The sequence below is a fragment of the Lactuca virosa genome, chromosome 7 (genome assembly GCF_052849685.1).
Source record: "Lactuca virosa cultivar CGN04683 chromosome 7, Lactuca_virosa_CGN04683_v6, whole genome shotgun sequence".
NCBI classification, from domain to species: domain Eukaryota; kingdom Viridiplantae; phylum Streptophyta; class Magnoliopsida; order Asterales; family Asteraceae; genus Lactuca; species Lactuca virosa.
The window spans coordinates 135,245,303-135,271,361 of record NC_136432.1 but is presented as its reverse complement, the minus strand read 5'-3'; the positions used below and the strand labels follow the sequence as shown (position 1 = coordinate 135,271,361).

Genomic DNA, 26,059 nt, shown 5'->3' with positions numbered 1-26,059 from the left:
TACTCCTGATTCAAGTCACCAAGAACAGATGACTATAATAGTGAGGTATTTAAAGTTGTCATATAATTCTGTTACGGTCGAGGAGTCATTTTTAGGTTATTTGAATGTTGATGATACCACCGGAAAAGGACTATTTGATATTACACTTGAGGAGTTAAAATCTCTTGGTCTTGAAATTGATGATATGCCTGGTCAAAGCTATGATAATGGAGCAAACATGAAAGGAAAACACCAATGAGTGCAAAAGAGATTTTTAGATCTAAATCCTAGAGCATTTTACACTCCTTGTGGTTGCCATTCTCTTAATATAATATTGTGTGATATGGCTAACAAGTGTGTTAAAGGAAAGAACTTTTTTGGACTCATTCAACACATTTACACTATCTTTGCAAATTCTACTAAGATGTGGGAAATTTTGAAAGATAATGTTCAAGCTTGGTGTCTTAAGTCATTGTGTCAAACTCGTTGGGAAAGTCGGGTTGAGAGTGTGAAGGCTATTAAACTACAACTTGTTGATGTACGGAAAGCTTTACTTCAAGTTGGAGAAAAAGATAATGATGCTGCAATTGCAAGTGAAGCAACTTCACTGGCAGAAAAGGAACTTGGTGACTTTGAATTTTTTTTACCAACTGTTATCTGGTATCAAGTATTAAACCAGGTTAATATTGTGAGTAAAAAGTTACAAGCAAAAGATATACATCTTGATAATGCTATTACATAAATAAACAGATTAATTGGCTACTTCAAGGATTATAGAGAAACTGGTTTAATACTTGATACCAATATTTCCACAAAAGCGTTTGATTCCAATATTACAAAAATAATGCTATTGAAATGGGTATTGATCCAATATTTTCACAAAAGCGTTTGATTCCAGGGAAAAAAGGTTTGATGAGAGTTCAAGTAGCGAAGAAGTTTCATTTATAGCTGAACAGAGTCAATTATTTCTTATACATTGTTGATCAAGCTATTTCTTCTCTTGAGACAAGATTTGAACAATTCAAAGAGTATGACAAAGTATTTGGTTTTTTATTTCCACATAATTTGAGGGGAATTGAAGATAAAGATTTTGAGTCGTCTTGTCATCGTCTTGAAAAAACACTCAAGTTTGAAAAAAGATCAGATATTGATGTCGAAGAACTTTATACGACGTTGAAATTATTTGAGACATTGGAAACCAATGAATTTAGCAACCCAATAGATGTTTTGAAGTTTTTGAAAGAACTTGATTATTTCCCAAATGCATGCATTGCATATAGAATATTGTTGACTATTCTAGTAACGGTGACATCTGCAGAAATGAGTTTCTCGATTTGAAGTTTTTGAAATCTTAATTATGTTCCACAATGTCCCAAGGAAGATTTAGCGGTTTGGCGATGATATCTATCGAGAACGAAATCTTACATAGTATAGACTACGGAGAGTTGATCAATGAATTTGCTATCAAGAATGCTAGGAGAGCTTCACGGGTTGTCGGTTAGCTGTTACGATATGTAATTACTCATTAAAATACTTAGATTTTGATATGTTTATTGCTATAAAGTTTATCTTAGTTTAAAAAAATAGTTTACGTAATTTTATTCTTATACGTTAAGGTCGAAGGGCCTTTTTTTCCGACTCGTCCTGGACATTTGAATCCTCAGGACATGCCCTGCTAAAATAACTAGAAGTTTTTAAAGAAAATCCAAGTCAACTGCATACTTGAGTCATTATATTTTATATCATGATTTCTTTCACATCTAAGTAAACCAAAACTTAAGTAAGTCGTGAACTATAATTTAGTATGCAAAATATCTATATTAGTATAAGAATGGCAAGTTGATTAATATTTTATACTAAATATGCAAGTTGTCTTTTATTAAACAATTTGGCCTTTAACAAACTGAAAGATACAAGCCATTCAATGTTTCCTAAAACGAAATTAGATGAAGAACAATCAATGTCAATGGTCTTCATGAAATTATACAAAACAACCACTAGCAGTGCAACACCCAGATGCAACCATCCATTGAGGCTTTTTTAGTTAGAAGAGGAATCCTTAAGTTAAATCAAAGGCCCGGGGAAGAGAAGCTACCAAATGATGTTAGCAGCACGTATCGACGATACCGGCTCCTTACTCGTATTGCCTGAGCAGACATGTCAACGCTTTACACTTTCCGAGATTCAGTCGGCCACCCACAACTTTGATGAAGCATCGGTCATTGGTCGTGGAGGATTCGGCAACGTGTATAAATGTCCTAGCAAGATCGGGTCAATAAGTGAAGTTGCAGTTAAACGGTTACATTCCTTGTCCAACCAAGGAGCCCAGGAGTTTGAGGCGGAAATTAAGCTCCTTTCTAAGCTGCGACATGGTAATCTTGTATCTCTGATTGGTTATTGCAATGAGGGAAATGAGATGGTCCTTGTTTATGAGTTCATGCCGAATGGGACCCTTGAAGATCATCTTCGCAAAGCTGATTCGGCCTTATCCTGGTTACTAAGACTCAAGATATGCATAGGCGCAGCTCGGGGATTAGACTACCTTCACACTGGCACGTCGACTCAACATGGAGTCATACACCGTGATGTGAAGACCTCCAATATTTTGTTGGATGCAAATTTTGCTGCTAAAGTTTCAGACTTCGGATTGGCCAAAGTCAGCCCAATAGATCAGATACGAACTCATGTAAGCACCTGTGTCAAGGGAACATTTGGGTACATGGATCCGTGCTACTTCTATACAGGAAAATTGACAAGAAAATCTGATGTTTACGCTTTTGGAGTTGTACTGTTTGAAGTGTTGTCAGGGAGGCAAGCTGTAGATTCAACACTGGATGAAGAGCAATGGAGTTTGGCAGCTTGGGCTCAAGACCAAATAAAAGAGGGAAAAGTCAATAAAATGATTGACTCTAGACTTACAGGACAAATCTCAAAAAAATGCTTGAAGGAGTTTGCACACATAGCAGGCAATTGTTTACATACCCACCCAAAACAACGCCCTACCATGGCGGAGGTTGTCATTAAGCTTGAGTCTATTCTTTCACAAGAAAGAGAACGCACCAATTTCACTGTTGATGAAGGAAGATTCATTTACAAGTTAAGATCTTTTTTCAGAGACAAACTTGGCGTGATGTTGGATGGTGTAGTAGAAAGCATATATCTCATGCCAGATAGTACAGTAGGAAGCGAATCTGATTTCAGAGCTCTACGTATGCAGTTACCTAAGAATCGACGTTTAAAACATTTTACATATGCTGAATTGGTAAGTGCAACAAGTGATTTCAAGCACAAAGAGCATTCCCAAACTTTAAATGAACCCATTTATAAAGTTTGGGTTGATGAAACGACATATGCGCCCACAGAACGTGGTGTTGGTTTGGAGATATATGTTAGGGAAAAGAAGATTGATGCTGCAATGGTACTTTCAATCTGTGAAATGAACCTGATATATTTTTCTTGGTTTTTGATCTGTTCAAGCATATTGATTTATTGAAAATTTGCCAATGCAGCCAGAACTCGATTTTGAAGAATTCAATCATCCCAACGTTATCAAATTCTTGGGATACTGCTGGCATTGGCAAGAATTTTATTGTTTTTACGAGCTCATTCATGGCGCAAGTTTGGATAAATATCTTTTTGGAGGTAAGTATATATTCAGGTTATAGTTTTGAAGGACCTGTAGACTTAGATCTCAAAAAGTGGATACATTTTGATGAAAATTGCCTTATGTCAACACTTGTTAATAGTACCCTGCTTTTGGGTTCTTCAGGCATAGCCTTGTGGTTACACATAAAATATATTCTACTATATGCGCAGATCCAGGTACAATGTCACTTTCTTGGGTTGCACGATTGAAAATAGCAGTAGGAGCAGCTCAAGGCTTGGCTTTCTTACATCTGAGGAAGCTTGCAGCATATACCCAATTTAAGACCAATTGTATTTTGGTGGACACGGTAATTTAGACTGCCTTTGACGTGTTTACAATTTGCATCTCAATATTACCTCAGTTTTAGTTTCTTTTTCATGCTTATTTACAGGATTTCAATGCTCGGCTTTCGGATTATGAAGTGGAAAATTTATTTGCCACACCTGATTGGCACTTTTACCAGGAATACAGAATTGATGGTATTTGCAGATGCGTGCCTGAAGACGGTATACTCTAATTTAAAAGTAAACTTTTTGTACACTCTTAGTATATATCATCACAGGTTACTCCATATAATTCTATTTGGACATGGAGACGGTCACTCGTATGAGTACTCATTTACTCTCCAAAAGCTATAATCATGAGTTATTTGTGCTTGAGTGAAGAGTGAGATTTATGCTTTAACTTATGACCAATCAAACCACTTTGGCAGGTCCTGGAATGAAGAGTGAGATTTATGCTTTTGGAGTGGTACTGCTCGAAATATTAACAGGGATGAAGGCCTATGATGTGCAGAGACCCCTCACAACGCAAAATTTGGTAAAATGGGCTACTCCATTGCTAGTAAATGAGGTAAAATTGAGAACTATTATGGACCCACAACTTCAACATAATGGTGATACTCCAAAGGGAGCATTCAAGTTAGCTAAACTTGTTTCAAAATGTCTTCAAAGAAAACTAGACGATCGCCCATCAATGGAAGAAATTGTCCAGGCATTGTGTCGGTGCTATGAAGAAGAAATCAAATTAGTTTGTGCTCCAACATAATATATAGATAAGGTTTTTGTACATAATCTAAGAATGTACATGTTAGCCGAATAAATCTGTTAGGCCCAAATTTGGGCCCAATGTTTGGCCCTTTAGTCATTTAGATAGGTTTAACCTAGTTTGCTTTCTTATTTATAGATATGGTTTTGTAAATAAATCTAAGAATGTACAGTATATGATGCTGGAAATCTCTGAAGAGTTAAAGCCTTGAGCTTCATTGTTTCCCTTTACATTTTTGTGAAACAGAACCACCCATAACATACCTTTTCGAGAGTGTGATTTATGTTGTGCAGATGTTTTCAACACCCGGGCACAATTTTGTTAAATCTAGAGCTGAAGCTTCTTCAAACGTAGGCTTTAATACTATTTGGTTTGTATTCGTTTGCCATTTATCATATATAGGTTGACCTACATTCTCTGAAGCGGCAGTTGTGAATTACAATTATAGTGTATTGAAATCAATCACAAGCTCGAGATATATTTCACTTCTTATCAAGAAATCTACTGCTCGCATTGATTCATTTTCATCCACATTAGTGATAAACATGGTGTTCAGCACTTCAACTTTAATTAACCAATCAATTTTATGTTATATGTTAGACTAGGCACCTAATGTATGTTTTCTTATATTTGTCCAGCCCACTTTGGGGGCCCATTCTAGCGTAGTATAGTATCTCACCCCTTAGCCTTGAAATATCAAATATATATATATATATATATATATATATATATATAATGCATTTTGATGATTAATGAGATAAACAATTATTCCCACTAACATGGTGTAAACTAATGTAGAGTAAGGACGAAAGATTGTTAGGGTTTCATTATTGAGTAAGAGTGTATTTACATATAGAAAATACAATTATAAATAAGAAAGTTATCTAGGCCCAACCTAACTAAAGAGCTAAGAAAAGGCTCAAAACAAAATAAGTCTATTAAATTCATTCAAGTAACATCCTCCCTCAAACTCACAATGCGACAACAAAAAGCATGGAAAGTTTTTCAAAAAAAAAATGAAAATGAGAAGCAGACAAAACCTTTGTAAACATATTAGTCTGCATGGTTGATGGAACATATGGTAGAGAGGTAGTCCTATGTTAAAATGATGATGAGTGAAATGACAATCAATCGTAAAATGTTTCGTCCGCTCATGAAAAACTTATCCTTCGCAATCTGTTTTGCGTTGTTCTTGTTAGGATTGGCTGAAAAATATGAACACCCATGTTTGCAGGAAGCCAACTTAGCCACATAATCTCACAAGTGGTAGCAGAGATGACTCGATATTTAGTCTCTGTTGAAGATCGATAGACAACATCCAGTTTTCTTACTCTTCCTTTAAGTTTTCTTACTCTTCCATAAATCAACGAATCTCCAAGAAAGATACAAAATCCAATGGTGGATTTATGATCATGCAGATCACTATCTAAGTCAACATCAATATAAGCATGGAGCTAAAGAGAGGACATGGAAGAAAACACAAGGATGCAGAACTAAGTGCCCTAAAGATATCTCAAGATACGACTAACAACTCGCCAATAAACATTAGAAGGAGCATTAACAAGTTGTCTAACCATATGAACTGCATGAGCTATATCCAACTAAGTGACACTAAGATAAACCAAACTCCCCATAATTGTTCGATATAGACTCAAGTTTGATAAAAGGACAATGTCAGCTAGAAATATACTTTGTTTGGAACAAAATATTACACTTTAGATCTAGAAATATACTTTGTCTGGAACAAAATATTTCACTTTGGATATTAAGCAACTTCAATCCCTAATAAATAACTCATGAAGCCCAAGTTTTTCATAGCAAAGTGATAATCCAAATCACACTTCAAAGACTCTATACCATCATGATCATCACTAGTAATAATCATGTTATCAACATATAAATATAAAAGGATCCGACCTGCACTTGTACTGTAACATCCCGATTCCCAGGTATGAAATATTAAGGATTTTATGCATTTCTTGAAACCTACTCGACGGGTTGGAGGCCCCAACTCGTCCTGTAGAAGCTAAGTAGGCCGCGTGGATTTTGGGAACCTACTCGACGAGTTAGAGGACCCCAACTCGACGAGTTGAAGCTGAATATGAAAACCCTAATTTAGGGTTTGCACCCTATTTAAAGGACTTAATGTTGGGTTTTGAGCATTCTAACACTCCTATGGTGTACATGCAACCCTATGTGCTTTGGGTCTACGTTTTCTCTATTATACATGCATACATTCAAAATTCCAAAGCATCATCCTAACTAGTATGTTATGAAGCAACTATACTACAAAATTCTAGTTGGGTGAGATACCTTTTGATGGAGCTTGATGTCTTGAACCTTTAAGAGCTTAGTGCTCCAAGTGTTGCACCTCAAATGGTTCACACAACACCACCAACAACTTGGAATAACTTGAGAGAAGGTACTTCCACTCACAAATCGGCTAGCCCTCTTGGTTCTATCCCTAATGCCAATTTCTAGAGCTAGATGGGTCCTTATATAGTGTGGCTCATTTAGGGTTACACCATGTAAACCCTAATGGGCATGACCTTCCATATCCTTCATGCTCCATGGGTTAAAACCTCCATGGAGTATCCACGGGTTACCTCATGGGTTTAGCCCAACATGAAGAACTATGGATCATTAGCCCACACATATAAGAATGAATGATTTACATAATCAATCCCCATATATTTAGTTAGTCTCTTTTCATCACAAAATTAATTCCAAATTAATTCTTGATCAATACTAATTAAATAATATGATTTCATATTAATATATATTTAGAACTTATAATATATAAACAAATCATAAGTATCCTTTTTCTCATTTGTCTATCCAGTTGTTCTGATGCCATGCAACCCAAATGAACCATGCAAAATCGGGTCAAGTACATACCAATTATAGTTATGGACTTAGACAGTAATCAAACAGTCTCCCACTTGGATAAGTCTAATAACTATTATTGCAAGTACGACTCCAACCCGACTAGCAATCGTAGCTCTTAAAGAACCGCTGTCGAACTCTGACCTAGTCAATGATGTGTCTATTAGATAAGGGATCATATATTCCTCCATTATAGATATCATACGGACTGAGACATGGATTACAATCATTCTCTCGGTCCATCTGTTGCTTCCCGATTTCCGATTTATGACGACTGACTAATTGAACAAATCAAATCAGTCCAGGCTTGGCCAAGCACTTAGGTTTGTCATCACTAAATCATCGAGGGGCCCACAGATATTGCTTTTATCCCTCCAAGGGTAAAAGGAATGGATAAACTTCAACTCAAATGCTCGGTTGCACTTACTCATCAAATCACACACAACGATATGTTTTATAACACCAAGTTACTGGTACGTTTACATATGTCAATGTGCAACCGACTCGCAAATTACAATGCACATGTCTTGTTTTGAAGAATATAAGATATTATCGTCTCATGATTCACTCATGATAAAATCCATGAAGTGATTCAAATGAGCGTGGGTTGAATCCAATACTCGAATCTAATTCCAGGAGCACTCATGAATAGTGCAGCTATGTCTAAGAACACCTAGACAAACTACAGACCCATTCATGACAGTCTTGCCTCAATACCTACTTCCAAAGTATGATCGACTGTGGACGGTTTGAATAACCTAGTTATTCGGGAAGTCAAAACATGAAAAGTGAAACACAAGAATAATATTAATCCTATATGGCCCCAAAACTTTTGAGTCATATTGATTTCTCATTATTCATTGCTTACTGTTTCGAATAATCAACTTAATACTTGAATAAAACGATAGCCATGCCATGCTCCAAGGATGCATGCTATGTTTACCTATGGTCATTTATTTGTGAAATAGATCGATTGAACATAATTCCAATAATGCTAATTTCACAATCCCAAATCATTATTGTAAATGTAAGAATTCCAAATTCTTGTCATTTATTGTAATTTGTTAGATTCTAAACTTATATGCAATGATCCTCTTGTAATGGCTATGCACAAAAGTCACAGAGACTTGACAACAGGCATTACAAAGTATTCCAATGGAGAGCAATTCCATAAAAATGAAGTCTCACATTCAAAGTACATTCCTTTGAACATCCTTCTTGCATTAAGTTCTCTAATCTTACACAGATTCAAAGAATAACTTCCACTTATGGAAACAATTCCATATTACCATTTTGACTATCACTTCTGAACAAGAGTTGTCTCTATTTAGAATATATCAATATGGTCCTGACTTAATACTTCCAATTGTCCATGAGCAACCAATCTTTGGTAAACCTCAGATTGTCCTCGACAATTTCTTAATCATTTTAGTCATATCCCTTTCTAGTCCATTTTTCCTCTTAATGCCCTAGGCATTTGGAAAATTTAGAACGGGTAAATATTATAGCACATGTAATCGATCATATACCCGAAGCATATGGGACACGATTCATGAAGTCTTACATAAAGACATGATACTTTGCCAGTCTTTTTCTATAAAAAAATTTATTTGCCATGTTCTCACAATTCGAACTATGAAGAGGGATGCCGTAATCATAATCGAATTTTGAGAATGCAACATATGTACAATTTCCTTATGTTGAACCATTCCAACATAACATTCATATATATCCTTGACTAAAGTTGATTGAAATCTCAATCTAAGATTTTAGAATTGGAATGAAGTATAATTTCCTCTCCCTTAATTATAGCAAAACAACTTTTCAAAGCGAATTGAAACTTTTGTTTTCTATAATTAACATTGCTAACTTGCAACACTTAACATAATAATCATGCTCCTACTAACATGATAATTATAATTTAACTAGCATAACACTTATGCTCCCACTAGCTTTGACATGTACTTAGAATTCAACTGGACTTCTAGAAATCAATACTTTATTGACTTTCATTACCGAAGTTCATATTTCTGATACAATATGCTTTGATAAGACTTTATCAAGATCATACACCTTTCTTTAGATAACTCACATATGTGTCTAAAAAATTATGAAGACGGATGCCGTAATCAAAATGTTTAGAGCTTTTGCCATTCTCACTAGTCCATGTTAGTGTGCCGGTTAACCACACACGCTCCACTAACGACTTTGAGAATGCAAATATCACAATTGCTATTTACTTAAAATCTACTTTGTGAAAGCGTTTTCTCACCATCATTTTCATGAATCGGAAAGAAACCTTATGACACTTAGATTTTTATGGTGTATGTGTTCCTATCCATGTGAATTTGTCAAAACCATAATCACAAGACAAGGTTAGTGACAAATCCAAACTCATATGGACTGAACTTGTTCAATCTGAATTTCTTGCCACTTGGTAGCACAATGCCTACCATTGCTTCCGAGTTGTTATGGAAACAATTGAGAACTCATTGAACTCACATACATAGTCAACTTCAACAGGAATGCGCACAAAAACAAGAATATGTCAACACGATAGGTTACCAACCTCAAGTCGTGTGCTAGTGATTAACAACAGGTTTCATTCTTGATTAGTTCTTGAAACCATTTCAAGATCCTTAAGACTCCCATTGTCTTCTTGACATATATGATTCTCTTGTCAAGAACCATTCCTTGACAAAACAAATATTCAAGAGTTACTGTTGATTCTTATCAAGACAAACACTTTACGCAATTGGTCTTAGTTGGTCTTTGTTTTATCCAAAACATCACAACTTACCAATTTCAAATGTACAAGAGTAAGAAACATGTTACTCTACATTTGATAAGTGTCTTAAACACTCTTAAGATTATGTCACTCAAGTTACACTCTTGGAGAATGACTCTAAGACTTGTTTTTGGAACGAAGTATGACTCATATTCTTGATTTTAACCATGTCAACAATTCATGATTCCTCCTCTTAGCCAAACAAATGCACTAAGATGTCCTTAGAGGATTAATTGTGATATTTTTTTTTGAAAGAGGATTAATTGTGATATGATTTATCATAATCATTAAGATGATCATAAAACATGATACTAAAGTGCTCTCCCATCTTTTCAGAATGGAGAAACTTTTATCTTTCTGCCTAATTTGATTCTTCTCATTAGTCCTGTCATACATTGAAACTTTTCCAATGTTTCAGAATTATACTTAAACTTGTAAGCATAACCATATTTACTAACTTTTAGTAAATCATGACGAACAGTCTTATCAATCTTTTGTGGTGGACCTAACCAGCGCACAAACAAGTGTACCCAATCCTTTAGTCCTTCACTCGACTCACATGTGAACAAGGAATTAGTCTTAATTTCCCAAAGATGAAAATTATCATTCATCATACAATGCAAGTTGTATGATTCCAAGTTTCTATCTAACCGAAACTTGGGTGATCAGAATCTTTCCTTATTTGGTAAATTATGACACTTCGGCAAACGAAAGAATCAAATTCATATTGCTAACATGGAAACATTCAAACATCAATTTCACAAATGCCATTGCAAGGATATATGATATAAAATAAAACAAAATTTTATTTATTCATAAAATGCGGAAAGCTTTTCCTTACAATGCAATTATAAGTGAAAACTATGCTATTACATTTTTCCTAGCAATCTATCATAACTCCTAAGCAGCAGCTCAAAAATCCGATCTTCGAACCATGCGATTAAAATCCATCTTCGCGATCAGATTCAGCATACTCTTCTTTTAAGCTTTCTTCTTTTTGCTTGATCCTACAAAACATCAAAATGCAACCTTGTCACATCATATATTAAGAATCAACAATTAGGAACTTAATAGAGTTAGATAGTGAACTTACCTTAAGCAGAGTCAAACCTTTTGATTCTTCCTTCTCTCAGATCTTTCAGGTAGTAGGGCAGCTTCGCAACCAATGCCCCTTCTCTTGACAATAGAAACATATGGACTTTTTGGGAATGGTACACGGGACTATTACAGACTTATCCATTTCCTTTACCTTTTTGTCAACCGGGTTGACCGAGGCCGATGCCTTTCCATTGGGAAGAGAAAGCTTTTCTGGATTTCTAATCTTACCATTGTCAATGTCCATAGAAGTTTGAGAAGTAGATCTTCCAACCAAGTTTGATTTTCCAGTGCGCCAAATCATTGCCGATTCAGCAGCAACAAGCACCTTTCCGAGTTGTTATGGAAACAATTGAGAACTCATTGAACTCACATACATAGTCAACTTCAACAGGAATGCGCACAAAAACAAGAATATGTCAACACGATAGGTTACCAACCTCAAGTCGTGTGCTAGTGATTAACAACAGGTTTCATTCTTGATTAGTTCTTGAAACCATTTCAAGATCCTTAAGACTCCCATTGTCTTCTTGACATATATGATTCTCTTGTCAAGAACCATTCCTTGACAAAACAAATATTCAAGAGTTACTGTTGATTCTTATCAAGACAAACACTTTATGCAATTGGTCTTAGTTGGTCTTTGTTTTATCCAAAACATCACAACTTACCAATTTCAAATGTACAAGAGTAAGAAACATGTTACTCTACATTTGATAAGTGTCTTAAACACTCTTAAGATTATGTCACTCAAGTTACACTCTTGGAGAATGACTCTAAGACTTGTTTTTGGAACGAAGTATGACTCATATTCTTGATTTTAACCATGTCAACAATTCATGATTCCTCCTCTTAGCCAAACAAATGCACTAAGATGTCCTTAGAGGATTAATTGTGATATTTTTTTTTGAAAGAGGATTAATTGTGATATGATTTATCATAATCATTAAGATGATCATAAAACATGATACTAAAGTGCTCTCCCATCTTTTCAGAATGGAGAAACTTTTATCTTTCTGCCTAATTTGATTCTTCTCATTAGTCCTGTCATACATTGAAACTTTTCCAATGTTTCAGAATTATACTTAAACTTGTAAGCATAACCATATTTACTAACTTTTAGTAAATCATGACGAACAGTCTTATCAATCTTTTGTGGTGGACCTGACCAGCGCACAAACAAGTGTACCCAATCCTTTAGTCCTTCACTCGACTCACATGTGAACAAGGAATTAGTCTTAATTTCCCAAAGATGAAAATTATCATTCATCATACAATGCAAGTTGTATGATTCCAAGTTTCTATCTAACCGAAACTTGGTTGATCAGAATCTTTCCTTATTTGGTAAATTATGACACTTCGGCAAACGAAAGAATCAAATTCATATTGCTAACATGGAAACATTCAAACATCAATTTCACAAATGCCATTGCAAGGATATATGATATAAAATAAAACAAAATTTTATTTATTCATAAAATGCGGAAAGCTTTTCCTTACAATGCAATTATAAGTGAAAACTATGCTATTACATTTTTCCTAGCAATCTATCATAACTCCTAAGCAGCAACTCAAAAATCCGATCTTCGAACCATGCGATTAAAATCCATCTTCGCGATCAGATTCAGCATACTCTTCTTTTAAGCTTTCTTCTTTTTGCTTGATCCTACAAAACATCAAAATGCAACCTTGTCACATCATATATTAAGAATCAACAATTAGGAACTTAATAGAGTTAGATAGTGAACTTACCTTAAGCAGAGTCAAACCTTTTGATTCTTCCTTCTCTCAGATCTTTCAGGTAGTCAGGGCAGCTTCGCAACCAATGCCCCTTCTCTTGACAATAGAAACATATGGACTTTTTGGGAATGGTACACGGGACTATTACAGACTTATCCATTTCCTTTACCTTTTTGTCAACCGGGTTGACCGAGGCCGATGCCTTTCCATTGGGAAGAGAAAGCTTTTCTGGATTTCTAATCTTACCATTGTCAATGTCCATAGAAGTTTGAGAAGTAGATCTTCCAACCAAGTTTGATTTTCCAGTGCGCCAAATCATTGCCGATTCAGCAGCAACAAGCAAATAGGCAAGATCATTAAGGGTCATGTAGTGGTCTGTTACGTAGTAGTCCTTAATGAACTCACTATATGACTCGGGAAGTGACTGAAGGACCCAGTCAATAGCCAACTTCCTTGGGATAATGACACCCAACATTCTCAACCTGTCAATGTGTGACTTCATCTCTAACACATGAGTACACACAGATCTTCCATCTTTATGTTTCATTTCAAGTAGGGTTTGAGTGATCTTGAACTTTTCAAGTCTCCGGGCTTATGGGTCAGGGAGAATAATTGGAGGAGGTGGAGGAAATGAAGTATGATTTCCAGTGCCATTAATGCACAACAAAGGGATTGATCTTTCACCTTGATTGTCATTTCGGATATCATCTTCATTAGGAAAGCTTGTTCCAAGAAATTTGGGTAGACCATAGTTGTTTGAACTAGACATCTACAAGGGAGAAATTCAAGTTAGTTGATTTAAGTCCTTAATATAACACCCAATATGAAATATTAAGGCTAGGACCCAACACAATATTTTATAACTTGGAAGAGGGACGCCGTAATCTAAGCTACAAAATATTTAAAGGTAGGTAAATGACGATTTACCAATTTCCACCATGAAAAATGAAATTTATTCATTAAGTTTTAATTGGATTAAAACTCCTAGATCCTTTTAAGATTCATTGAACTATTCAATGGCATGTTTAAATCTCGATTGTGCCCTTCAAGTTTCTGACTGGGATGCCGAGGATCACAAATAAAGAATGAATAACCATGCAAATTAACTTGGTACACCCAATGTTACAACCACCTAATCAATGTGCCGGTTAACCACACACGCTCCATTGATCTATGATTTACATCAAACTACCGTTTGCCATGCATTGTCAGTCCCATGTTAGTGTGCCGGTTACACCCCGAAATCGATGGTGGAAACGTTCCGGGGCGGAGGACGTCATGTATAGCATCACAACCAATGTATAATAACAACCATAGCAACACAACCATCACAGTGTATACATATATGAAAATGTTTACATCAGTTTGAAAACTTGTTGGAATTACATTAGAGAGTATATATAAAATATAAACATAAGACTCTTATTGCTCCAGCTTCTCAAAATCAAGCATGTACCTGACTACTGATTTCCTGATAATACAAGCAGTTTAAAAATATCAGCATAAAGCTGGTGAGTTCATAAGCATTTTGGTTTTTAGAGAGAAATGTTTTTTTTTGAATCCTTTTGAAGAGTGTTCCTCAAGAAAATCCTATATTTTCTTATGAAAAGCGGTTTTGAAAGAGTGTCTATTAGTAGAAATTAAACCATCATTTTTAGAAATGTCGGTGTTATCTTGGGAAAATCCTATATTTTCCCTAAAAACATGTTATACGTACTAGAGGTAGAGACGTAAATTTTGAAAACCCATGATTACTATCAGTATATATATGAAAGTAGTTTTATTAATCAAAATAAAACTAATGAAGGGTAGAATCCGTAAACAAAATTAGTTTATACTTATTTGCGAGTCGTATAACCATACTTGATATGACCGAGAAACCTTTATAACGTTCTTCAGGCGTTAAGCTAAATGACATTTGTTTACCCCAGGCGTGCCCGCCTAACTGTAGCTAGCAGTTCAGGTGTGGGATTGTCAGTCCCGAATAGATCTATTCACAAATCTCACGCTCTCCCTCCAAGAGACTGTGATTATACTAAAAAGATTTATCACTATACACCTAAGAGTACAGTGTTGAAGTAGAGCCTCACAATTCTGTATAATCTAGTTTACTAGCGAGAAACAGTATAAAACAATAATTATCCTTGAATAATAGTACTTTATACTCCTGAGAAAATATATAACATAAACTAGATCTGCCATAGTTTATATATATTCATTTATGAAATCTGATTAAATAGAGACTGCCTAGAGGATTATCCCAAACTACACCCATTATAGTTTATTAGAGTTGTTTTGTAAAAACCTTTCTGAAAGCTATAAAGTTGGATTTTCAAAATAGAAGTTTCCCTTATGCTCAACATATTACAAAAAGAGATAAAATATCCGAATATGTTATTAAATGTGGAAATCGTTGAACTGCATTAATAAGTTTAAAAATTAGCAAAATACTTAGAGTTTGGCTTGTATTCCCCCCATGAAAACATTAAAACACAGAAAAATGTAAGGGTATGAACTCACCGTTTGACGTAGGATCTGGGTGTATGATCGGTTACGAATGCTGAGTGTCAACCGATGTTTCGTACGCAAGTGGATCCTATTAACATGTGATAACACATATGTGTGTTAGAATTAGGGTGTTTCATGGCTAAACATGACGGGAAACCACCCTAAAGACTTGGAAATGCTTGTCGGGACCTTATGTGATCAAACAAAGGAGGTGTATGGTCATTAGGGTGTGTGTGCGGCCAGGGTGTGCGGCCAGGCTGTGTGTGCGGTTGCACACAGGAGTGTGCGGCCGTACAGAGGGTGTGTGTGGCCGTACACAGGAGTGTGCGGCTGTACACTCCTCATTTGTGCCCGAAATGTCGATTTTTAGATGTTCTAGTGCTAATACCAAGTCCTACTAGTGAATGAAGGCCAAACTCTTCACTTTGGAGAGCTTTAAGGTGTGTACGGCCACCTTATGAAGGTGTGCGGCCGTACACCTTCATGTGATGAAGAACATGATGAACTTTGATGGTTAAGGGCTTAGATCAATGGGTCCTTCATGTATGATAAGCTAGGTGATGGAAAACTCACGTTTTTGAGGCCTTGAGAGCGTTCTTGGATGAAGTTCTTAGAGAGAGAAATTAGAGAGAGAAAGTAGAGTGCAGCCAAATGAAAGGAATGAGTGAAGGGGTCACCCTATAATAATAGGGATGAGTGTGCGGCTGGAGGATGGGTGTGCGGCCACACACTCGTGTATGTGGCCATACACTCGGGTGTACGGCCACACACTCATGTGTGCGGCCATACACTCGGGTGTGCGGCCACACACTCATGTGTGTGGCCACACACTCCTTTTGATGGAGTGTTTGGCCTATTTGCAACCCTAAATCTTAAACCAACCCATCCCTAATTCAAACTTTGGTTGTACAAGGCTTTAGATCATCCAAACAGGCTCAAAACAATGCTAAAGATAGCTGAAACGAGTTTAACATTGATAGAATTTGACTAAGGTACAAGATAGAAGTTCCGGGTTGTCACATCATCCCCCCGTTAGAGGGAATTTCGTCCCGAAATTCAAGAATAGAGGTATAACTCATAGACTTGAAAAAGATGGAGGTACTTAAGGTTCATGGAACTCTCGTTTAACTCGAGGTTGTCGAGGGGAAATCGTAGGTGTCTCATCGGACGGACACTCATTTTTGGTTTGACACGAGAAAGACGGGATGGACTTTGCCGAGTTCTCAGGGTAACATTAAGTTTGTATGCTAACGGGACTGATCCTAGCAAGGATCCTGGACATTCCAACGTATCCTGATTTTAGCTTTCACGCCTTCCGAAGCGTATCAAGCCTTTTCCGGGGCGAGACCTGCAAAAGACACATCCACCAATCTGGAACCCCAATGGTTTTTGTCTCTCATCGGCGTAGCCCTTTTCGTACGATCTTTTCGGTCGTCCTACGGATGGTTTTAGGACTCGTGCGAGTGCTGTATGGGACTTGACTCTTTGACTATTTGCGTGTCGCCCGCCTCAGCCCAGCACAAATGGGGTCTGTACTTATGGCTGTAGAGGGCTTCGAGCAGCGCAGCCTTGCTACTGGAAAGGTTGCCGTTGTTACAAGAAAGTTCATTTAAGAGTAGATGTGTGTCCCACGACGCATCTTCATTGGTCCGGATGGTTCCCTTACTTTGTCCTTCTCTTTGTGGATGATACTCTTCGTATGAATACTTTTGGGTTTCAAAGAGACATGAATTTTTCGAAGTTCGCATCTAGTTTGTCATCACGAGTGACGGGAGTTTCGCGATTTGAACGATTTAAGACAAAAGGTATAACATAGACTCGGTCGAAACTAGACAGGATGGTGTCGTAGAATCGCGCGTTAAGTTAGTCTGGGAGGATCGTTTTGCTAGCACATTGGTATCCCTAGATGAACGTCTCTGGTGTTTTCTGCGTTTGATATTGGACTTGGTAGGTACTACTACTAGTGCGAGGGTCCCGATGTTTTGAAACCATGAACTCCCGATGGAATGATTCTCACTAGACTTTCCTATGATTGCTTGGCGCATACAAGTCATGTATAAACACAACTGACTCTAATGTATACACTAGGCTACCATAAATTTTTTTCCCCTTAGGGCATCAACTTTTAAGAGTACGTCGTGATTAAATTTGGACGAGAAAGAAATCACGATTTTGAATTAGTCATTGAGGTTTTCGAAAACATACCAAAACAAGGCAAGGTCCTTCGATGCTTCCTCTTTCACTGAGATTAGACTCCTCCGGTTTCCTCATTTTTCCTTTCTGTTGGGCAGTCTGTTGTGAAGTGTCCCATTTCGCCACATGTACCGCACACTTGAATTATGCTCGCGTCGGTAGTGGAAGTGATGTGCTCAGTCGGGGTCTTTGCGAAGCGAGCTTCCTGGCCATCCTCGGCCCCTGGACAATTTCTTTTGGAATGTCCGGGTTCGCCACACTTGTAGCAAACCTGACCCATCTTTTCACCAGAAATCGAGGCGTTTGACGGTGCTAGTGCTCTGCAGTAACGAGCGGTGTGTCCTTTCCTGTTGAAGTTCGTACATCGAAGTTCGTGGCATTCTCCTACGTGGTGGAAGTTTCATTCCTCGCAATTTGGAAGTTTTCCAACATATCGCCGCACTGGCGTTGGCACTGGTTTGGCGGATGTTGTGGTTGTGGGAGCTATCACGGGTTGTTGTCTCTTGGCAAGTTTCTGACAACACTTGCGCTCCCTCTTGTTCCAGAATTTTTGTTTGGCGCTCTTAGGTTTGGGAGTCGGAGTGTCCTCCTGGAAAATCCCTTGTTGGTTTCCTGATGTGTTGCTACAGTTCGAGATGTGGAAACTGTTCCCATTCCCACTTGGGTTGTTAAGTTAAGAACAGCTAGGGCGGCTGCTACGGCTGCCGTGATAGTAGCTTGGAACGTAGCTGAGTCCACCTGAAGGACTGGTGTCTTATTGGTGGGTTGGGTATGTTCCTTCGGAGGCATGATCTGCTACATGTCAAGAAAAGAAATTTGTGAGCAACAATGGCTGCCCCTGGATGTATCCTAAATGTTTATCTATGCATTGAGATTTCCCGTTTTGCTATTTGACTCTCATTGACTCGGCCCACATCCCCATGATATGGTCTTAGCAAGGATAGAACATATTTGAGCACACAAAGTTCACATAAAATAAGTTTACGAACTACTGGTTGCTCAGCTCCTTGGGCTGGCTGAGTAACTCTCACATTTTCGTCGGCTCTTGGAGATTTGGCTATAAAGGTAGTTCCGAGGATCAAGTCGATACAGGATTCAACTTGGCACTGAGAAGAAATCCCTGGAACGCCTTTGGGGAAGACAGTTGGAAAGTTGCAGACTTCGAAGATGCTCTCGAGGTCTTTATCTTCTTGCGTCTCATTGGCAACATGAGCCAGAAATGCATAGCATTCTTTCCGTAGATGCTCCTAGGCTTCGACGCATGAAATAATACTAGGGTTCGAACAGACTTATCACTGAAACCAGTGAGGACTCCTGTCAGAAGGAAGATTGAGACGAATCGCTTTCTCGAAGCAAAGGTCATCGGCACGATGGGAGGCTCATTCGTCCTATGCCGATTTAGACATTGAAGCTTTTCATAGAGACCGATATGAAATTGATGGGGAAAAGGAATAATCGTCTAAGAACATCTTATGATTCATGTTTTGAGGACAAAACAGTGATGGGACCTTGATAAGGTTGCTCAATTTGAATGCTACCGCTCCAAGGTATACTTTTGACAATGATAATCTTTGACTGAAATATAATAGTTGCCACCACTGTCGATATTAAGATTACACAAAATTTGGAAAATTTGACCTAGGAGTAGGTCTACAACATACCAACAAATGAACAATTTGACAACATAAAGAACTAGTGAATACTGCAAGACAAGAATGTCTACAGAGAAAGGAGCTACTTAGAACATAAATAGGAAAGCTATTCTTTAAACCAAGTGGACAGACAAGTAGAATATTTCCTACTGGCGACGGGCATTCCTCGGGCGGAACCTTAAGTTAGCCAGCTGGCGCTCCATGTCAAGCAGGCGGCTCTCGTATACTGATTGGCGTGCTCGGAGCTCTACGACCTCAGCTCGAGTTGCAGCTAGCTCTTGCTGCTGGGCTTCGTTGTCTCTCAAAATCCTCCCATAAGCAACCTTGAGACTGCGAATATGGTTTGTGTTGGCATCCGAGTCTGCCTCGAGTTCCATAGTTCGTTGAATGGCCGCCACGTTCATTTCGACATTGCGGGCCACTCGGCGGACTATGATTGGAAGGGCTCTATCTGTGGAGCCTCCTCCGTCCACATTGTAGAAGCGGCGATCCCCGTTGTAGGGGCGGGGTTGGCCTTGTTCGTGACTCCACCTATCCAAGCTTCCGACCCACATAGGCGTTGGGCCTTCGAGTTCAAGCTGAGGGTTGGGATTTGGTATTGGGGCCACTGGGGGTAAGTTCTCGACTTCTGGTTCCGAGTCAGTCTCTTCAGGAAATGGTTCGGCAATGCCATCGTCAAAAGGGATTTCATGGTTTCCTTCTGGCTCTGGTTCGATCTATCCACCATCTCCTTGGTTGGGAAAGTACGGGTCGCCAGGAAGATGGAATCCAGCCATGCTATCTACGCGAGGTGAGGGTAAAGGAATAGTTAATATGCATCGGATCTAATAATACTTCCAATGTATTATAGCTACATAATTGATTCTTGAAAGATGGATCCTTGGGTAAGTTTTCGGCTTAGTCGTTATAGCATCCTAAAATACTCCTATAGTATTTTAATCCTTATGTTTGGCTCTAGGACTCCTCTAGTATCTAGGTAAGTTTTAGACTTGCTGTAACACCATAGTCACTCCCAAGCACATGTTGGTCACGTCTCGACTGAATATACTTGATCAGGCCATATTCACCCTAGACATGATTACATAACTGCCCAGGTTTAACCGTGATGTCCAACATCCAAATACTTTTGTTTTGTTCTACTTACGACACAGATTTTGATACTCGGGTATGCTTATATACTTTTATAAAAATACTTGTATTTTTGAAAGTATACTTTTAGCTTAGAACACTTAGGCCCCTTAATGTTTATAGTTATATACCATGTAAGGTTCGGTATACTTAGTTCGCTATAAACAAGGGCTCTGATACCAATCTGTCACACCCCAAAACCGATGGCGGAAACGTTCCGGGGCAGAGGACGTCATGTATAGCATCACAACCAATGTATAATAGCAACCATAGCAACACAACCATCACAGTGTATACATATATGAAAATGTTTACATCAGTTTGAAAACTTGTTGGAATTACATTAGAGAGTATATATAAAATATAAACATAAGACTCTTATTGCTCCAGCTTCTCAAAATCCAGCATGTACCTGACTACTGATTTCCTGAGAATACAAGCAGTTTAAAAATATCAGCATAAAGCTGGTGAGTTCATAAGCATTTTGGTTTTTAGAGAGAAATGTTTTTTTTTTAATCCTTTTGAAGAGCGTTCCTCAAGAAAATTATATATTTTCTTATGAAAAGCGGTTTTGAAAGAGTGTATATTAGTAGAAATTAAACCATCAGTTTTAGAAATGTCGGTGTTATCTTGGGAAAATCCTATATTTTCCCTAAAAACATGTTATCCGTACTAGAGGTAGAGACGTAAGTTTTGAAAACCCATGATTACTATCAGTATATATATGAAAGTAGTTTTATTAATCAAAATAAAACTAATGAAGGGTAGAATCCGTAAACAAAATTAGTTTATACTTATTTGTGAGTCGTATAACCATACTTGATTTGACCGAGAGACCTTTATAACGTTCTTCAGGCGTTAAGCTAAATGACATTTGTTCACCCCAGGCGTGCCCGCCTAACTGTAGCTAGTAGTTCAGGTGTGGGATTGTTAGTCCCGAATAGATCTATTCACAAATCTCACGCTCTCCCTCCAGGAGACTCTGGTTATACTAAAAAGATTTATCACTATACACCTAAGAGTACAGTGTTGAAGTAGAGCCTCACAATTCTGTATAATCTAGTTTACTAGCGAGAAACAGTATAAAACAATAATTATCCTTGAATAATAGTACTTTATACTCCTGAGAAAATATATAACATAAACTAGATCTGCCATAGTTTATATATATTCATTTATGAAATCTGATTAAATAGAGACTGCCTAGAGGGTTATCCCAAACTATACCCATTATAGTTTATTAGAGTTGTTTTGTAAAAACCTTTCTGAAAGGTGTGAAGTTGGATTTTCAAAATAGAAGTTTCCCTTATGCTCAACATATTACAAAAAGAGATAAAATATCCGAATATGTTATTAAACGTGGAAATCGTTGAACTGCATTAATAAGTTTAAAACTTAGCAAAATACTTAGAGTTTGGCTTGTATTCCCCCCCTGAAAACATTAAAACACGGAAATAATGTAGGGGTATGAACTCACTGTTTGCCATAGGATCTGGCTGTATGATCGGTTACGAATGCTGAGTGTCAACCGATGTTTCGTACGCAAGTGGATCCTATTAACATGTGATAACACATATGTGTGTTAGAATTAGGGTGTTTCATGGCTAAACATGACGGGAAATCACCCTAAAGACTTGGATATGCTTGTCGGGACCTTATGTGATCAAACAAAGGAGGTGTATGGTCATTAAGGTGTGTGTGCGGCCACGGTGTGCGGTCAGGCTGTGTGTGCGGTTGCACACAGGAGTGTGCGGCCGTACAGAGGGTGTGTGCGGCCGTACATAGGAGTGTGCGGCCATACACTCCTCATTTGTGCCCGAAATGTCGATTTTTAGATGTTCTAGTGCTAATACCAAGTCCTACTAGTGAATGAAGGCCAAACTCTTCACTTTGGAGTGCTTTAAGGTGTGTACGGCCACCTTATGAATGTGTGTGGCCGTACACCTTCATGTGATGAAGAAGATGATGAACTTTGATGGTTAAGGGCTTAGATCAATGGGTCCTTCATGTATGATAAGCTAGGTGATGGAAAACTCACGTTTTTGAGGCCTTGAGAGCATTCTTGGATGAAGTTCTTAGAGAGAGAAAGTAGAGTGCAGTCAAATGAAAGGAATGAGTGAAGGGGTCACCCAATATAAATAGGGATGAGTGTGCGGTTGGAGGATGGGTGTGTGGCCACACACTCGTGTGTGCGGCCATACACTCGGGTGTGCGGCCACACACTCATGTGTGCGGCCATACACTCGGGTGTGCGGCCACACACTCATGTGTGTGGCCACACACTCCTTTTGATGGAGTGTTTGGCCTATTTGCAACCCTAAATCTTAAACCAACCCATCTCTAATTCAAACTTTGGTTGTACAAGGCTTTAGATCATCCAAACAGGCTCAAAACAATGCTAAAGATAGCTGAAACGAGTTTAACATTGATAGAATTTGACTAAGGTACAAGATAGAAGTTTCGGGTTGTCACACTTTTAATGAAGGGAGAATTAGAGTCTTGTCCCACCCGTTTGGCTAACGACCTTCCACCAGTCAAGGAAGTGGTGGGTGAGATTGGACACCCATTAAACTACCATTTTATAGGTAGTAACCTTATACCCCCCTTATAGACTGCCTTCATGAATGAGGCCTACTAACGGTAAGACTGACTTTTACTATATATATATATATATATATATATATATATATATATATATATATATACATATATATATATATATATATATATATATATATATTAAACCTATAATATTATAATAGTATAAGGGTTGAATTTTAAACTATTTAAAATTCTAGGGTTTGGAATTAAAATATTCAAAAGTGTAACTTTACAAATTCCAAAACTTGAGGGCAAGTTTTCAACAATTCAAAAAACTTTTCGATTCATAACATATGAGTTTAATATGGCTTTTAATGACAATACTCTTGAAAATCCATAATTTGAGGACAAGTTATGGACCTCATAAAAAAATTTATGGGAAAAGACTTTTCAAGTTCATAACCTATTGTTTTTTTAATAATCTTATTCAAGATAAAAAACTTTTGGTTTTCCATAACTTGAGGACAAGTTATGGAATCCATTAAAGGCCATTTAGATCATCTAATAAACTAACAAACATGTCTAGAAATATTCATAATCTTTTGATTAAACTCATATGAACAATACAATTCAAATCAAACAATTTTCATATAATTAGCCTAACCATTAAACTAATACAAAACATGAAACTTTTGACAATTATCTTTTGAATTGATTAGCATGATCATTACCACATAAAAAACATGTTTATAGGTTCAAAAACAGTTTAGGGTAATGATCCTAATCCAATTGCAAGGCAAAACTCGAAATTCTGCACACAGGTGCATCACCACGTCATGGTAATTATTGCCACGTCGTGGTGGGCATACAGAAATGAAAATGGCAGATTTTCAAGCTTGGAAAAACAAGTAGCATCAAGTATAATTGAAAACAACCCTAGGCTCTGATACCACTGTTGGGTTTTGAGCATTCTAACACTCATATGGTGTACATGCAACCCTGTGTGCTTTGGATCTATGTTTTCTCTATTATACATGCATACATTCAAAATTCCAAAGCATCATCCTAACTAGCATGTTATGAAGCAACTATACTACAAAATTCTAGTTTGATGACATACCTTTTTATGGAGCTTGAAGTCTTGAACCTTTAAGAGCTTAGTGCCCCAAGTGTTGCACCTCAAATGGTTCACACAACACCACCAACAACTTGGAATAACTTGAGAGATGATACTTCCACTCACAAATCGGCTAGCCCACTTGGTTCTATCACTAGTGCCAATTTTTTGAGCTAGAGCGGTCCTTATATAGTGTGGCTCATTTAGGGTTACACCATGTAAACCCTAATGGGCATGACCTTCCATATCCTTCATGCTCCATGGGTTAAAACCTCCATGGAGTATCCATGGGTTACCTCATGAGTTTAGCCCGACATGAAGAACTATGGATCATTAGCCCACACATATAAGAAAGAATGATTTACATAATCAATCCCCATATATTTAATTAGTCTCTTTTCATCACAAAATTAATTCCAAATTAATTCTTGATCAATACTAATTAAATAATATGATTTCATATTAATATATATTTAGAACTTATAATATATTAATAAATCATAAGTATCCTTTTTCTTATTTGTCTATCCAATTGTTCCGATGCCATGCAACCCAAATGAACCATGCCAAATCGGGTCAAGTACATACCAATTATAGTTATGGACTTAGACACTAATCCAACACTTAACCCTCATTCTTTGGCCTCCCTTATCACCCCATTGTCCAGAGAAAGAAACCTTGGCTGTGTTTACTACTTCCTTAAGTGTGTAAGAACTTACAAAGTGATTTTGGTGATGTTTTGGAAGGAAACTCGAAGTTTGAGGAGCTTGGATTGAAAAGAAGACTGTAGATCCGATATCTGCTTTGTATTGGCAACCAATCTGATGTATAAAGTTAATACCTTGACCTCTTCATGCTTAGATCTTCTATTATTAATGTTTATGGTCATTTTGGTGCATAATGGAGTCACTCTTGGGTTTGAGCTTGTCATAAGGACATGGTTTCAGATTTAGACTCCCCTAGGCCTCCTTAGGCCTAAAAACTCAAGCTTTATCAAGCTATGGCCATCCTCCATGCCCTAAACCTCTTATGGAGCTTAGTTTTAGTATTTTAGCTCCTTGAGGCCTTGCATGCACGTAAAGTTAGCAAGTTTACGTGGTAACTTTACCATGGGATGCTAGATCTGTAGTTTGGAGCTTTGGATTCGACTGGAATAGACTGAATGTGTAAAGACGGAAGGAACTCGACGAGTTTCTTAGACAACTCGACGAGTTGAGTCGAGTTTTCCTGCTTTCTAGATTCTGAGCGAACTCGACGACTTGATGGAGTAACTCGACGAGTTGTTTGTGTTTTTCCCATATTTTTACGAGTTCTTAAGGAACTCGACGAGTCAGTAGCTGCACTCGACAAGTTGGGTCGAAATGGACTGTTGACCTTGATTTTTGACTTTCACTTTGACTAAGGTTGACCAAGTTTGACTTCTAAGTGTATTTTGGTAATTTGGGATTTTAATGGAATTAGTCATATGGCGGTTGTAGGTGATTGATTTCGGAGCTGTGATTTGGGAGTTTGACATTATTATCCAGTGCTACTTGAGAGGTGAGTTGTCCTCACTATACTAACAGGGTCTAAGGCACCAAGGCCGGACCTTTGGATTGTATCCTAGTTATTGTATGATGCTATGTGTAGTGATCATTTAGATCTGTATCTTAGTGTATATGATAATGCTATATTTGATGATCTGTTAGATATGTATCCTAGTGTATAGGATGATGCTTTGATTTGGTGACCTGATAGGC

General features: G+C 37.5%; 1 protein-coding gene across 2 annotated transcripts; it reads left to right on the top strand.

Annotated features, from left to right (window-relative positions):
• Nucleotides 1–1,898: 1,898 nt before the first annotated feature.
• LOC145126103 (putative serine/threonine-protein kinase PBL22) lies at nucleotides 1,899–4,902 on the top strand. Of its 2 annotated transcripts, none has more exons than XM_079061518.1 (5): nucleotides 1,899–3,397; nucleotides 3,489–3,621; nucleotides 3,796–3,932; nucleotides 4,017–4,131; nucleotides 4,338–4,902. In XM_079061518.1, exons 1-5 carry the CDS (start codon nucleotides 2,078–2,080, stop codon nucleotides 4,670–4,672), a joined length of 2,040 nt encoding a protein of 679 aa, XP_078917644.1. In that variant the 5' UTR covers nucleotides 1,899–2,077; the 3' UTR covers nucleotides 4,673–4,902. The 2 variants fall into 2 exon arrangements, with proteins under 2 accessions (XP_078917644.1, XP_078917645.1); XM_079061519.1 differs by having other exon boundaries at nucleotides 4,017–4,149; nucleotides 4,338–4,469.
• The last annotated feature ends 21,157 nt before the right edge of the window (nucleotides 4,903–26,059 follow it).

What these genes read in the sequence shown, in the direction of transcription:
- LOC145126103 (XM_079061518.1), top strand. Translation starts at nt 2,078, where the DNA reads ATGATGTTAGCAGCACGTATCGACGATACCGGCTCCTTACTCGTATTG. An exon ending in AGAAGATTGATGCTGCAATG is followed by an intron (nt 3,398 to 3,488) that starts GTACTTTCAATC and finishes TTGCCAATGCAG; the next exon opens with CCAGAACTCGATTTTGAAGA. An exon ending in GGATAAATATCTTTTTGGAG is followed by an intron (nt 3,622 to 3,795) that starts GTAAGTATATAT and finishes CTATATGCGCAG; the next exon opens with ATCCAGGTACAATGTCACTT.